At 44.1% G+C, this 15211-nt stretch overlaps 1 protein-coding gene across 1 annotated transcript in view; it reads left to right on the forward strand.

Annotated features, from left to right (window-relative positions):
- Nucleotides 1–7953: 7953 nt before the first annotated feature.
- LOC311504301 (calpain-15-like) overlaps nt 7954–15211 on the forward strand; it is a gene marked incomplete at both ends in the record, with an annotated part of 41274 nt that continues 34016 nt past the window's right edge. The window contains 5 exons of the mRNA XM_084567320.1: nt 7954–7968; nt 8830–8926; nt 9020–9072; nt 12499–12707; nt 13521–13704. Of these exons, the coding sequence (XP_084423446.1) occupies nt 7954–7968; nt 8830–8926; nt 9020–9072; nt 12499–12707; nt 13521–13704 (558 nt within the window). The remainder of the gene's footprint in view (nt 7969–8829; nt 8927–9019; nt 9073–12498; nt 12708–13520; nt 13705–15211) is intronic.

Genomic DNA, 15211 nt, shown 5'->3' on the forward strand with positions numbered 1-15211 from the left:
GTGCTGAAGACATATTTCGAGTGCTTCAAAATAGGTATGGAAATAAGCCAGCGATCACCTTGGAAATAATTGAGGACCTGGAGAGGATCCCCCCTGTAAAGTCACACCAGCCAAGGAAGGTGATTGACCTAATTCAGGCTGTGGAAAAGGCCTTGAATGACCTCATCGAGCTTGAAAGCACTGGAGCCATCAAAAATCCCTTGGTGATCAGATCCATAGAGAGCAAACTGCCAGACAATGTGAAAAGAGATTGGCTCACATTCATGGTCAATCCAAGAAACAGAGTCACACTGGACAACCACTTCGACAGCCTTCTCACATTCTTAAAGACTCAGGAGGATATTCTAGAGAGACTAGACCAACTAGGTGTAAGTGAAAAATCTGAAAAGAAGCCTACTTACCTGGAGAAGAAGTATGCTTCCACAAAGTCCACAAGGAAAGCAGAATGCGTTGTCTGTGGTGACGAAAGACACAGTGAGAAGATCTTCTTTTGCAAGAGGTTCAAAGAACTAAAGCCTAGCGAGAAGCTAATTGCTGTTGAAAAGCTGGGAGCATGTAGAAGATGCCTCATGTGTCATGCAGAGGGGGAGGAATGCGTGGACAAATACCTGTGCAGGAACAGAGACTGCAAGAGAGGAAAATCCTCAGACCATCATTTCTTTCTGTGCTTGAAGGGAGGATTCAAAGACAAAGAAGTGGGAAAACCCAGCACCAGAAGGCAAGCATTCACAGAAGAGCAGGAGAAATTAATATCTGAACTCACCCCAGTCATGGCAGAAAAATTCAGGAAGGCTTTCACCAACATGGCTGAAAAAACACACTGCACTGAAAAGAACCTACCTGGAGTGATGGACTCAAATACATGTGAGTTACCAGTTATTCTTATGCTTCTGGAAGTAACCGCCAATGCAGGACAGAAAATTGGAGCCCTCATTGACTTGGCGTCGGATACCAATTACATCACTCACAGAGCAGCCAGAAGACTGAAGCTACGGAGTGAAAAGATCACGCTTGTTGTCCATGGAGTCGGAGGCATGGCTATGAAGGTAAAGACCAACAGATATTTACTCAAAGTGAGAGTCAAGACACCTGAAGGGACAGAGAAAGCCCATGAGCTCATCTGCTACGGCTTGGATGAGATTGCAAGAGTGCACAGAATAATCAAACCACAACAGCTCAAGAAGTTTTTCCCTGACACCAACCTGGAAGACCTTCAGAGACCAAAGCATGTTGAGCTTCTCATCAGCCACCGTGAAGGAAGACTTGCTCCACAAAGAGTAAAGGTAGTAGGAGACCTTGTTCTTTGGGACGGCCCATTAGGGAAGACTGTTGGCGGAGCACATCCAGACCTGTGTGAAGTAGTGGATATGGCACTGCACAATTCTGAGACTCACTTTGCACGATCGATGAGAACCACAGCAGTGAAGTATCAAGAAATTGCTGAAGAGCAAGAGTTCAAAGCTGAAACCAAAAGCACAGTTGCTGGCAGAGAGTTCTTAAACTGGTGGAAATGGGACAGCATTGGAGCAGCCTGCGAACCCCTGTGTGGTGGATGCCGGTGCGGAAACTGTCAACCAGGAGGCAAAGACATGACTTTGAGTGAGGAAAGAGAGCTGGAAATTATCAGACAAGGCTTCACCTATGTGAAAGCGGATGTTCACAGTCAGGAGCCTCACTGGGACACAAAGTATCCCTGGATTGAAGACCCAAGTTCCCTGCTCAACAACAGGAATGCAGTGGAAGCCACCTTTCTAAGGACAGAGAGACAGCTCAAGAGAGAACCAGAGTGGCGTGCGGCATACACAACTCAAGTCCATGAGATGGTGGAGAGGAGAGCAGCCAAGAAACTCACCAAGGATACCATCGCCAACTGGAAAGGACCAGTATGGTACGTCAGCCACTTGGTGGCACCAAACCCTCACTCCATTACAACACCTGTGCGACTGGTATGGAACAGCAGTCAGAAATTTAAAGGGCTCAGCATGAATGACCTCCTTCTGAAAGGGCCTGATGTCCTTAATCCCATCCGAGCTGTGCTGTTAAGGTTCAGAAGAGGAGTCCAAGCTGCTCTTGGTGACATCAAGAAGATGTATAATTCTGTGTGGCTTGAAGACCTGGAGATGCACGTCCACAGATTTCTCTGGAGAGACAGCGAGGATGAAGAAATTGAGGAATATGCCATCACCAGAGTCAACATTGGCGATCGACCAGCAGGGTGTATCGCACAACTGGCCATGAGAGAGACAGCAAAGCTGCCCATTTTCACTCACCTGGAGGAGGAGCGTAGGATCCTTGAAGAGGATTCCTATGTAGATGACATCCTAACATCCCACAATGACCTGGAAAAACTAGACAAAACCACCAAAACAGTTGAAGAAATCCTAAAGGCAGGTGGATTCTTCCTCAAGCCGTGGGTCCGGTCAGGCCAAAGTGGGAGGGAGGAGTATGCAGCAGAACATCCAGCATCTTCAGATCGAGTCTTCATTCTTCCCAACCAGATGAGAGATGGAGACAACAAAGCCCTTGGAGTGGGCTACCTGGTTGAATCAGACAAACTGTACCTCATGACCTCGATTAACTTCTCGAAGAGGAAAAAGAAGATGAGAGTCAGCCAAAATCTCCTTGAAAAAGAGGTGAGGGAAAAAACTCCAAACCCGCTAACTAGAAGACAACTGCTTAGCCAAGTAGCTAGCTTATATGACCCAATAGGCCTCGCAACACCTGCCAAACAAAAGGGTGCCATCCTGGTCAGAAAAGCTTTTCAAGAAACTCGAGGAAAATCTCTGGCACGGGACACATGGGACAGCTCTCTGTCTGAAAGACTGAGAGAAGAAGCCGTCCACCTGTTTGAGGAATACACACGTCTCAGCCAAGTAACCTTCCACAGAAGCCTCACACCAGTCAAAAGGATTGGAGGTCCCTGGGGAATAACATTCTCTGATGGGAGTGACCAGAGCTACGGAGCTGTTACATACTTCAGGTGGGAGACTGAACAGGGCATCCTGGTCCGGCTTGTTGAGTCCAAAGCAAAGCTCACACCACTGGACCAAAAGGGAGAACCAGTAAAGGCTGAGGTCTGTGGTGCTGTCTTTGCTGCAAGACTCAGAAAATACATCGAAAAGCACAGTCGGATGCAAGTTGAACGTTGGTTCCATCTGCTGGACAGTCAAACCGTGCTAGGAGCAATCCCAAAGAGACAGCTATGGGTTCCAAACATTTTTTGCAAACAGGGTTGGAGAGATCCAGAAATCCACATCTGTTGAAGACTGGAGATGGATTTCAGGTGAGCAAAACATTGCTGACCTCATAACGAGAGGAGCAACTCCAGAAGAACTCAAAGAGAACTCTATGTGGCAAAATGGACCAGAGTTTCTGAAACGACCCGTGGGTGAATGGCCCATAAAGTCAGCCAAAGACATTGCTGCACATGCTAAAGAAGGCATAAACAAGCTCCAAAGGAAAGGTTTCACAGCAGCACTAACCCGAGCGCAGGTGAAAATGCTTCCAACCACTGCTCCAGGCAAAGCTGACCAAAGCAAGGACCTGCAAAGCAGTCCAAATGGAGAAGAACGCCAAATCCGAGTCCAGAGACCACCTGCTGGTTCTGCAGTGAAAAAAATCATTGACATCAGCAAGTTCAGCAGTTTAACCAAGCTGACCAGAGCTATTGCATGGGTGTGGAGAGCTGCCACGAAGTGGAGAAAAGTGCTGGTCAAGACCTCAGCCACAAGTAAGCCAAAGGAGGAGGGAATTCCTTCAGCCCAAAAGATCAAATCCAGAGCCAAAGAAGCTGCACTCACTGTAAGTGAGTGTAAAGATGCGCTCAGGGATATCTTCCTTGCGGCTCAAGAGGAGATAACCTTTCCAGGCACCACACTCAACAGACTTGCTGTGTACAGAGATGAAAACACCGGTCTTTTACTCTGTGGAGGAAGGTTCCAAATCTTCAATGAAGAAAAAACTGCAGTACCAATCTTACCTTGCACATCCTGGATATCTAATCTTCTAGCCCAGGAAGCTCACAATGCAAACCATGAGGAAATTGCAGGTACACTCCTCCGGATGAGAAGGAAAGCCTGGGTAGTAAGAGGCCGGAAACTGGCTCAAAAGGTTGTTAATGACTGCATAACATGCAGAAAAGCCAAGGCCAGGAGATGCCAGCAGATCATGAGTGACCTTCCATCTGAGAGAATAACACCAGCCAATCCATTCGAGTACACAACAGTGGACTTATTTGGACCTTACGAAGTGAAGGATGAAGTGAGGAAGAAGGTAAAGCTCAAAGTGTGGGGAATTGTCTTCTGCTGCATGGCATCCAGAGCTATACACACAGACCTCGTGAGTGATCAGTCAGCTGAAGGCTTCCTGTTGGCCTACCAAAGATTCACAGCGCTGAGAGGACATCCGAGGAAACTGTGGTCCGATCCTGGAAAGAACTTTGTTGGAGCCAGACCTGCCCTCAAAGAGCTCTACACGTTTCTGGACCAACTGGAAAGGTCAAACCTTGAAAATGAAGCCTCCAAACATGGCACAGAATGGAGCTGGAAAATCCATCCAGCAGACTCACCTCACAGGAATGGAGCCGCTGAAGCAGCTGTCCGCACTGTGAAACGAGCTTTGCACAATCTGGGAGGTAATGGAGTCTTTGCATGGAGTGAGTTTCAAACCTTCCTTTACATGGCTTCCAACCTTGCCAATGAAAGACCTATTGATGCCAGGACTCAGAGTCGGGAGGACTGTGTGGAATACATCAGCCCAAATTCACTTCTGCTTGGAAGAGCTGGACCCAGTGGAGATCCAGGAATCTTTGACTTTGAAGGTTACTCTTACAAAAGACTGAGAGCCATCCAAACAGAAGTTGACCGGTTTTGGAGGAAATGGAGCCAGTTAGCAGGACCAAACCTGTTTGTCAGGACCAAGTGGCACACAGCGCACAGGAATGTGGCTATTGGAGATGTTGTCTGGCTAGCTGACCAGAACACCCTGAGAGGTCAGTTCAGACTTGGCAGAGTTGTTGATGTCAACACTGACAAGAAAGGAATTGTAAGGGATGTACATGTCAGGACCTTTCCCAGCTACCCAGTCTCCACTGTCAAACTCACTCAAAAGATGAAAAAACCACCATCCAAAATACCTGCAACAATTCTTCACAGAGATGTCAGACGGATAGTTGTCCTGCTTCCAATTGAAGAGCAACAACAAAATTGAAGATAAGACGACTGAAACCAGCACATTATGCAACTGGTGTGACCTCCTTGGGTTGAATAACCAGGAGGTCAAGTGGGAGGTGTCATGTCAGATCACAATTCATCTCAAGAGCAGAGGGGAATCTGCACTCCAAACTTGTAGAGGGCAACCACACACAGGAACTCAACAGGTGCTCAACAGGAACTCTTATAGGGACCATATTTGCCTGCGCACCCACTGGAAAAGCATGGCATGAAATGTTTGGATGCTGCTAACCTCCTCACTAGCTCTTGGAAGTCAAGACCACATTTGATTGTTGTTAAACTCCTCACTTACCTGAAGAAAAGACCACAACTCCTGATCAATCCAGAAGACGCAACTGGTATGGAGTGAACAACTTTGGTTGATTGATTGGTGTAATGAAGTCATGCTTCTGGAGTGAATTATTATTATTATTATTATTAAGGACATTACAGTTTGTTATGCTATGCTCTTTGCTATGCTATGAATATTGGTGAATTTAATTAAGTGATGACGACCTTATGTAACTGTTTGAGACCCTAAGTTAACTTAAATTACTTTTGTTTAAGAGTAGTGTAAAGTTTGTTTAAGGATAACTTTGAAAGAAAACCTTTACTGTTATTTATTTGAAACTAAATGAATGTTTTTTTTCTGTTTCTTGAAGGTTATCAACCTATTCTATTCTGTTTTATTATCTTCAAATCCATCATTTATTCAACTGAAAACATCAACTCAACCTATCGTTAAGAAAATAAATGGAAAATAAGAAGAATTGAGTTGTCCTTTGCATCTCTTGAAGATTGATCAAGCAGTTTTTCAAGTTTGGGCAGAGTTGTGGTCACAAAAACACACAGAACTTGACAATATAGTATACCAGGCTGGGAGTGTGCTGATCCCTTGCCTTTGTTGCCACCTACTGGTGACTTTTGGTATTGGTTACTTCCTAGTTCGTTTTCCTGAAGTCCATTTACTTCTCCATGTGCTTCAGAGCAATCCTAACAGCCTGTAGTGTGCAGTGTTCCTTTAGGTTTCAGTCTCGGAGTAGATTTGTCTGTGAGTATTGTTTGCAAAATTTAATATGTGTTTCTACGCATGTTTACAGTGCCGTTATTTTATGTATTGTATGTAAGTAAATTGATTTGTTCTGTATTGTTCAGTTTTACAGAAACTGCAACTGTAAAAACCACATAGGAAGACGGTTCATCTGACTTTTTGTTCACCATCTGTCTAGCCTTGTACAGCTACGCAAGAGTGAGGACAGAATTGTAGGTTTTAAGCGCCAAACAGATATTGGAGGGGTAAAATGGTAAGCAACTATTTGTAATCCATCTCTGTCAGGGCACAAACTTGGCAAGCACCAAAACACCATTGGCGAAAATGTAATAATGATGAAAGCCTTTGGTTTACCCTGTAACAAGATTTGTGGGCAGGCAGACCATAATAATACACCACATGTTTCTGACTGCATAACTTTCTATTTGGACTTGTTGAATTAAACAGATTAAGAAATGTTACTCTCTCTTCACCTGAGAACAGTTTGTTTTTTCTTGCCTCTTAGCTGTTTCTGACTTCCTTGATTGGGTTTGAGAGCAAGAGGTGAGTCCTTGATGCCAGTGTCCCAGAGCGTGTCCGCTTACCCACTGTGCCAAACAAGTAAATGCTGCTAACAGCCATCAGCTCAACTTGCGAACCATAAAACACAGGGGTTCTCTCTTCCCTTCCCCCATAAACCATAGGGGGAGCAACAAAAATATGCCACATGGTAACAGATTGTCTATGGTTTGTTTGATTTTCCTTTTTTTTTTTCACCACTATTTGTGCTGCTTGTTGTCTACATTTTGCTTACATTTTGGTTTTGGCATGCTGGAAGGTCTGACGGCCCGCAGTGACAGGTTTCCGCTGCCTGTGACAGTATTGAACGCGCTAGGCTGTTCTTCAGCGCTTTTGTTTGTTTTAGGCTTAAGAAGTGTGGCGCTGTGAAATTCAGCTCTATAGTTCCCTGTCGCCACATTTTAGGAGATCAGTTGATCTGATGATCTAGCTGCAGGCTTACTATCTTCAAGAAAAAAAGACCTTGTAAGACTGCCAGTTGTGTGTAGTGTAGGAGATGACGGGAAATCAGCAGGTTTTCCTAGCTCAGCACTGAGCTGGCTGATTGCATTTTGCATGCTGGCACGTACCTAGGGATAGTATCGGAGACAGCAGGACCAAGTTCGCTCAGTGCGGACAGTCAGCTAGCTTTACACGGAAATAAGCCACTACCCCAGAAATTAAACAGTATGGCAGTTGTTTTGTATGTGGCTGTAAACCACAATGCACTTTGATACCAATAACATTTATGGTTTCATAAAAAATAATTTGCACTCGCAGTCATATTTATGACATATGACAAAGGCCAACCTCCACTTTCATGTTCCAAAGTATCATATGACAATATGTCAAAAGTTGAAAAAAACGCAGCAAAAATCCCATCATTTAGTCTTAGCCTCGAAAGCAGACTTCAGCTGTCTTTCAAATGTCTCAGGACAAACCTCTTGCAATATTCTCATGATATGAGACATGAGTGCAACAGGACACTAACAGCAGTACCTTCTGTAGGGTAACAGGTGATTGGAAAAAGGCTAAACACAACAAGCCACAGTATGAGGAACTAGGGAAACTAGGAAGCAATTAATGCAGCTTACTATCCACCTTATTCCTGGGGGCGCTGATGTAGAAACGATTATGTGTCCAGCTTTCGGTGACATGCCGGAAGTAGCAGTGAGCCATTGGTTGCTAGCGGTTTTCGTTCCGTGTTTGGTGGTCAGACCCAGGGATGGAGGATCACACCTATTCAAAAGCGCCCACCATCACGTGTGAACTGCATACACCACCACCAGAACTGCAACACTCTGTTGCTGACAGCATTTTAGAGAATAATGCAGACTCCCTTCTGTATACAGGCATTCCTCTCACAGAATTTAGAACACTCGTAGCCTGTGTTGTGGAAGTTTTTCCTCTGCTGCTGGTGAAGAATGAAATAGAGACTTCTGCCGGCCGACAAGGTTTTATTTTCTTTGCAAAGAAAAGGTCAATCAACACGCGAGCGGTCAAAGGTGAAGAAAGACCCCGAATGTGGGGAAACCTAAACATTTATACCTGAGGAACACCCCTTTTGTCCCCCTTTGTCTGCTGCAGGGGTCGGCCCCTCCAGGAAGTGTTGTCACACCCTTTTGTTTATTGCAGGATACCTCAGGTGTGTTTTACACCTGAGGTATCCTGCAGGATCTTGCATTTAGGTGCAAGGCCAAGTCCAGACATGACAATCCACAAAGACAAAAGGGCCCAGTATCTCACATTAGGAAGGGGGAGGTTGGCCATCTCTAGTGGCTGAGACAAAGAAATTAAATTTACCATTACACCTGCCTACAACCATTTGCCCCAGCAAATCATCTTTTCAAAGGGGTTTCATCCACCTTAGCACCATATGTGCTCAACATAATAAATGGTAGTTTAGCAAATGGGATTGTACCTGTGAGTTTTAAACATGCTCCAGTGACAGCACTGATTAAAAAGCCTTTTTTGGACTCATCAGTACTTTCAAAATTTAGGCCAATCTCCAAACTCCCTTTCCTCTCTAAGATTCTGGAGAAAATCGTGTACTTCCAGTTGAGGTCTTTCTTAGATGAACACAACATTATTCTTGAGATCTTCCAGTCTGGGTTTAAAACTCACCACCGTACTGAGTCAGCACTGTTGAGAGTTTTTAATGATGTTCTCTCAGCCACTGACTCTGGTCACTGTGTTGTTTTGGTTCTGTTGGACCTAACAGCTGCCTTCGACACAGTGGACCATCAGATCCTCCTGTCTCGCCTGGAGAACTGGGTGGGCATTCGTGGTCGTGCCCTAGATTGGTTTAGGTCCTACCTAACTAAGTTTTTGTGTCCATGTTGGAACGGCTGAGTCCAGTGTAGCGCCCCTTAGATCAGGAATGCCCCAAGGCTCTATTCTTGGCCCACTTCTGTTTTCCCTCTACTTGGATCCTCTTGGATCAATTCTACGGAAACATGACATTGCATTCCACTTTTATGCTGATGACAGCCAAATTTATGTGCCCCTACGTCAAACAGACAACTACTCTGCAAATTGACTGCTAGAATGCTTGGCAGAAATCAAGGCGTGGCTGGCCATAAATTTCTTACGCTTGAACAGTAACAAGACCGAGGTCATGCTGTTTGGACCTAGTGATGCCTTCAGGGTCCATAGTGATTTGGGGCCTTAAATCAGCATTTAACACACACAGCAACTAACCTTGGTGTACGAGTTGACAGCGATCTGAAATTGGATGAACAGTTTAAATCAGTGGTTAAGTCCAGTTTCTTCCAACTGAGACAACTGGCCAAAGTAAAATCATTTCTTTCTCTCCATCACTTTGAGATTTTAATCCATGCTTTTATCACAACTCGTTTAGACTACTGCAATGCACTTTATATTGGGCTTAGCCATACGTCACTGCCTTGACTACAGCTGATTCAAAACGCTGCTGCTCGACTTTTAACTGGTACCAAAAAGCACGATCACATTACCCCAATTTTAGCAGAAATTCATTGGCTCCCTGTCCATTTCCGGATTGATTTTAAAATTCTTTTATTTGTATTTAAATGTATTCATGGCCTCGCTCCTCAGTATCTGTCCGAATTGCTCCAGCCGTATGCTCCCTCACGCTCTCTTAGGTCGGCAGATCAGTCATTGTTGGTTGTCCCAAAGACAAAGGGGAAGATGAGAGGTGACCGTGCCTTTGCAGTTGCTGGCCCCAAACTGTGGAACAATTTGTACATTAGACAGGCCGACTGTCTTCCTCATTTTAAATCCTCTCTTAAAACACATTTCTCTTTGGCTTTTAACTCAGCATGAGATGTTGGTTCTTATTGTTTACATGGTTTGATTGGTTTTATGATTTAAATCTTGTTTTTAATTTTTCTTTGTGTTTTTATATTCTCATGTCTGTTTACAGCACTTTGGCCAACCTCGTTGTTTTTAAAGTTCTTTATAAATAAAGACTGATTGATTGATTGATTGATTGAGCATGAGTTCCAGTTGTGGACCAAATTCTTATGACTTTGAGGAAACTAAGACAAAACTTTGTCATGGCTTTGTCAGAGCTGAACCTTCTTTGCAACAAATTCATCCACTAATGTTGGAAGCATGTGTGTAAAGTAGAAATTCTGTAGGTGTTTCATGTGTTTGTCTGCTTTAAAGGTAAATAAGATTGTGTCCCATGATCTCTTTTAACAAAATGCATCCAACCGTATTACTGTGCAGGTACTGATACGCCTCAGAGCTTTTTAGATTATTCATTGCCTCCCCGTCCGAAGTGGCGGAGTTAAGAAAATAGCTAAATATGCCACTGTATGTTATTTTAGGCCACTTCTTCATGTCATCCTCCCACCCCTCTATATTATTAGGCAGCAGGATTGTAATGCCGTCTTGTTTGAGCTGTGACAGCTGGTGTTCCCACATGGTTTACGTCTCGTAGTAGTTGGAGAAAGTGGATTAGCGCTGACAGCTAGCATGTAAAAACGCCGGTTCCGGTTCATACCGGAAGTCTCACCCATAATTCACACAAGGGCTCATGGGAGCTAGGAATAAGGTGGATAGAATTAGAATGTTGGTGGACAAGTCTTGCTGGGTTTGTGCATAACTTCTTGCTGTTGTTACTCTAGACAATACCTAAAATCTTTATCTGCCACTAGTTCCTCGTAGGACGCTGATTGGTCAAACTCATAAGTGCATATCTTGAATCCTGATAAGATTGGTTGTTGTGCCTCACAAGGTAGACCTGCCCCTGCCTCATCAGAGAGAAGTTATCATAACTATCTGCTCTGGCTGGAGCAGTGTCTGCATAGGCTGACTTTTTGACCCTTGGTCACCAATTTTTTTTTTTTTTTATTGCATTAGTTAAGATTTCAGTCTCTGTGTTCAGGGCTAAAGCTTCTTTCTCCACTTCTGTGCAAAATCCACATCGGCCAGCGCAGGGGTCAAAACTAACCAGTGAATTACAGAATCTGTAAGTCACGTCTAGACCTCAGATGGTCCGGGTCACAAGGGAGCATTAAAGTGATTCGGTCTGGTAGCTAATCCTGCATCCTGCTAATAGAATTAAATTGCAGTGGGTGGTTACAAATCAATTCTCTTCAATGTGAATCTCCAGTGGGGTGCCCACATCACATCTACTGCCTGCCTTGCAACACGACTGACCAGGCCCATTTCTGACACTGCAGAGAGGAAACAGGATAGGGTTTGGCGTGTGTAGCTGTTGGCCCTCTCAGGTTTGTACAGGAGAGTTTTAGATGGGCAGATAGTGTGTCAGATTGGATGTCTCAAACTGTTCATGTGTCTGTGTTGTCCAGGTCCTATGTACGGTAAAGAGGCAGCTACAGTGTCAGAATCCAAAGTGTCATTTAAAAATACTCTGTGTCATTTGATTATTTATCCTGTACCTGGGCTTGTAGAGAACTTGGTGCCACATAGGCCTGTCACAATGACAAATTTTGCTGAACGATATATTGTACCACCAAATGTCAGCTATTTGAAAAGCTTTCTATAGTTCACCCTAAGATTAAATTTTCATTATTATTTACTAACCCCTTTGTCGATAGCGAAGTTTTGTTAACATCCCTGTTCTTCTGTGAGTTTGAGAGGCGTTTTTTCCACTCGTTCTTTCCGCAGTGAGCGGTATCCTAGCTTCAAACGTCCAAAAATACATCAATAATCAATAAAATGTCTCCATACTGCTCGTCTGAAGTAATCCAAGTGTCCTGAATCTGGAAAATACTAGGCCTGTCACGGTAACAAATTTTACTGGACGATATATTGTCCCACAATTTATTGCCGATAAACGATATTATTGGGCCTAGTGCCACATTCGATCGTCTGTTGCGCATATGCGTGATGCCAATCTAACAGTTGAACTAATTCCTCCTGTCACATGAGTAAATACGGACCCAGTCTTTTGCCCTTGTTTATCTCAGAATCCAGGGCTTGCTCTGTCATACGCTAATCATCATTAGCCTGCAAAAAAAATAAAATCATAAAAATGCAGGAGAGTTTGTCTTCGAACCTGAAAGTCTCCTTCAAATATCAGCTATTTGAAAAGCTTTCCTGTTAAGTTCTCCTGACTTCCTGTGGGCATTATTTAAAAATGGATTTTGGGGGTTTGTTACTATTTTTGAATCCACTTTAAATATACTCATCTGCTTCCTTTGCCTCTCTACTGCTTTTCCTGTCAGCCTCTCCCTTGTCCTTTTTCAGAACTCTGTGAACTTTGTGGATGGCAGTTTCCCCCCGGGTCCTCGCTCTGTGGGCTTCCCCGAGGGCGACAGCGTCCAGCAGCAAATCAAAAAGTGGCTGCGGCCCCATGAGATTAACTGCACTAGCTTCAAAGATCGGGGTGTCAAGTGGTCCGTCTTCCGCACACCGAGGCCCTCCGACATCCTGCAAGGACTCCTTGGAAACTGCTGGTGAGCTGTCACAACTAAACACAAGGGTACACGGGACACTAATCAGTCCAGATAACCTAGAACAACCTAGAGATAGAACATTTATTAAAAAAAAACAAAAAAAAAAACATGGGCCACTGCCCTGATTAATGCTCTGACCCAGGACATAAAAAAAAAAAAAAAACAATAGCAAAGGATCCCCATAGTAGGAGGAAATGTTTCATTTGTTATGACAGGGCTGATTGGATTTTCATTGGATTCTTTTTGCCGATTGCTGTTTCATCAGTGACTGAATGGACCGATAGGCCACGCTGAGCTGCCACTTGAACAGATGGAATACAGCTTTTATGATACACCAAACACAAGAGGTTCAGTCTTTAAACTCTTGCTGTGCTAACACACGCAGATGGGCTGAAAGGGACGCTCCTTTCATCTGTGGATATCGTGATAATATTGCAAGTGGCAAAAGTAGCTACACAGCTACTTGGTAATTTCTTTGCTTGCTATTCTTTGCTCGAAATCATTCATGTGCGAAATAAGCAGTGAGTCAGCTGCACACAAAAACAAATATTTTTAGCTCATTGTCCCAAAACATCTACTTTTTGTAGCCATTTCATTAGAACTGTATGATGTCTCTGCCTGTCTTTTCAACTCAGTTGGGTGTCCATTCAGCCCTCTACCTGCTTGTCGCAATCAGCGGATGTATATTCTTCTCCATTTGCCTAATTCACATTTTCTGTACTCTTTGTTTCAGTCACAACCTCTCACTCTTCCATCTGTCCATCCTGATCCGCCGTTTTACTTCCCCGTTCATTGCTCTTTATCTCTCTCCAGGTTCCTGAGTGCGCTGGCTGTGTTGGCAGAGCGTCCGGAGCTGGTGGAGAGGGTGATGATCACCAGGACTATTTGTCCGGAGGGGGCCTACCAGGTTCGGTTATGTAAAGATGGGATGTGGACGACGGTGCTGGTGGATGACATGTTGCCCTGCAACGAACATGGCTGCCTCCTCTTTTCCCAGGTAAGAAGAATGTGTTCAGAAGCAACTAAGTTTGGTGGACTTGTATGTGTTTACTGTGCCCCTGCGGAGCTCCAGTGCTGCTGACCACAGTGTCAGACGTGATGTCCTTCCGCCTGACGTACTGTGGTCTATCGGTGAGGTAGCTGGAAATCCAAGCAACCAGGCAGGGGTCCACTTGCATTCCGAAGAGTTTTTCCTGGAGTACAAGGGGCTGGATTGTGTTAAAGGCACTCGAAAAGTCCAGGAAGGTAATCCTGACTGTGCCTTTTCCCTTGTCCAGATGTGAGTGGGCTCTGTGCAAGAGGTAGAGGACGGCATTTATCAATTGTCAATGATATGATTATCAATGATATGAAGTTTGATTACGTTTGGGTGTGTACTTCACAAAATATTAGCTTTTGAGTTATACTGTGCCATACTGAAAAAATGAATTAGCCATTAACTTTGTAATTAATAATCCTGCTAAAGTTCTTTTGAGAACTTTTCATTATCTTTGTCCATATATGATACATGCCAAGTTTGGTGAGAATTGGATGAACGGCTGGGAGGAGTTGATTTTGCTTTGAGGTGCAATTGTTTTCAAAATAGCAGAAATAAAATGGCAGGCGGAAATGGACGTGGCCTAGACCATTAGAACCTTAGCACGATAAAGTTACCAGGCCTATGTAAGGAATCAGAGGGAGAAAGAATTTTGTTTCCAGGGCATACAATTCTCAAGATATGAGCCAAAACGTAAAATGGCTTACTATAGCGCCACCTAGCTTCAGGCATGTATATTGACACCTTGGAAAAGTGACATGCTAGGACTTCTACCAAGTTACCAGGTTTGAAGCCTTTCGCCCTTGCAGTTTCTCCTGGGCAGTGATGGGAATAACGGTGTTAAAATAAACAACGTTACTAACGGCGTTATTTTTTTCAGTAACGAGTAATCGAACTAATTACTATTTCCTCCGTTACAACACCGTTACCGTTACCGAGTTAAATGTGGTGCGTTACTTGCGCTGTCAGCCAGCCACAAGAGCTGCGAAGGTGTTTTTTTTTCCCCTCTGGGTGGGGTGGGGTGGGGTGGGGGCGGTAAGGTGATTGGCTAAGGTAGGGTAAGATTTCATGGTAAGCCAATCAGCAGCAAGGCAGTGTTCAGTTGGGCGGGTGTTGTTTACACACAAACGTGCGCATAGCAGTATCACACAAGCGATCAGAGATAACCTGTAGCAGTGGAGCGTTTGGAGCATTCAGAGGTAAAGTTGTCGTTTTCAAGGTGGAAGTATAGGCACTACTTTAACCTCGTTGAGGTAAAAGGCAAGAACGTACACGTGAAATGTACATTACGCTCAGAAAAAAATCTAATTCTTAGACGTATTTAAACATACATTTTTTTAAAAAGTAACGTTATTGTTACTTTCCGTGGTAACTAGTTACTTTTATAGTGGAGTAATTCAGTTACTAACTCAGTTACTTTTTGGGAGAAGTAGCTAATAACTATAACTAAAACTTTTTAAAAGTAACG

This window comes from Chelon labrosus (genome assembly GCF_963514085.1).
Source record: "Chelon labrosus genome assembly, chromosome: 19".
In the NCBI taxonomy this organism is placed as follows: Eukaryota; Metazoa; Chordata; class Actinopteri; order Mugiliformes; family Mugilidae; genus Chelon; species Chelon labrosus.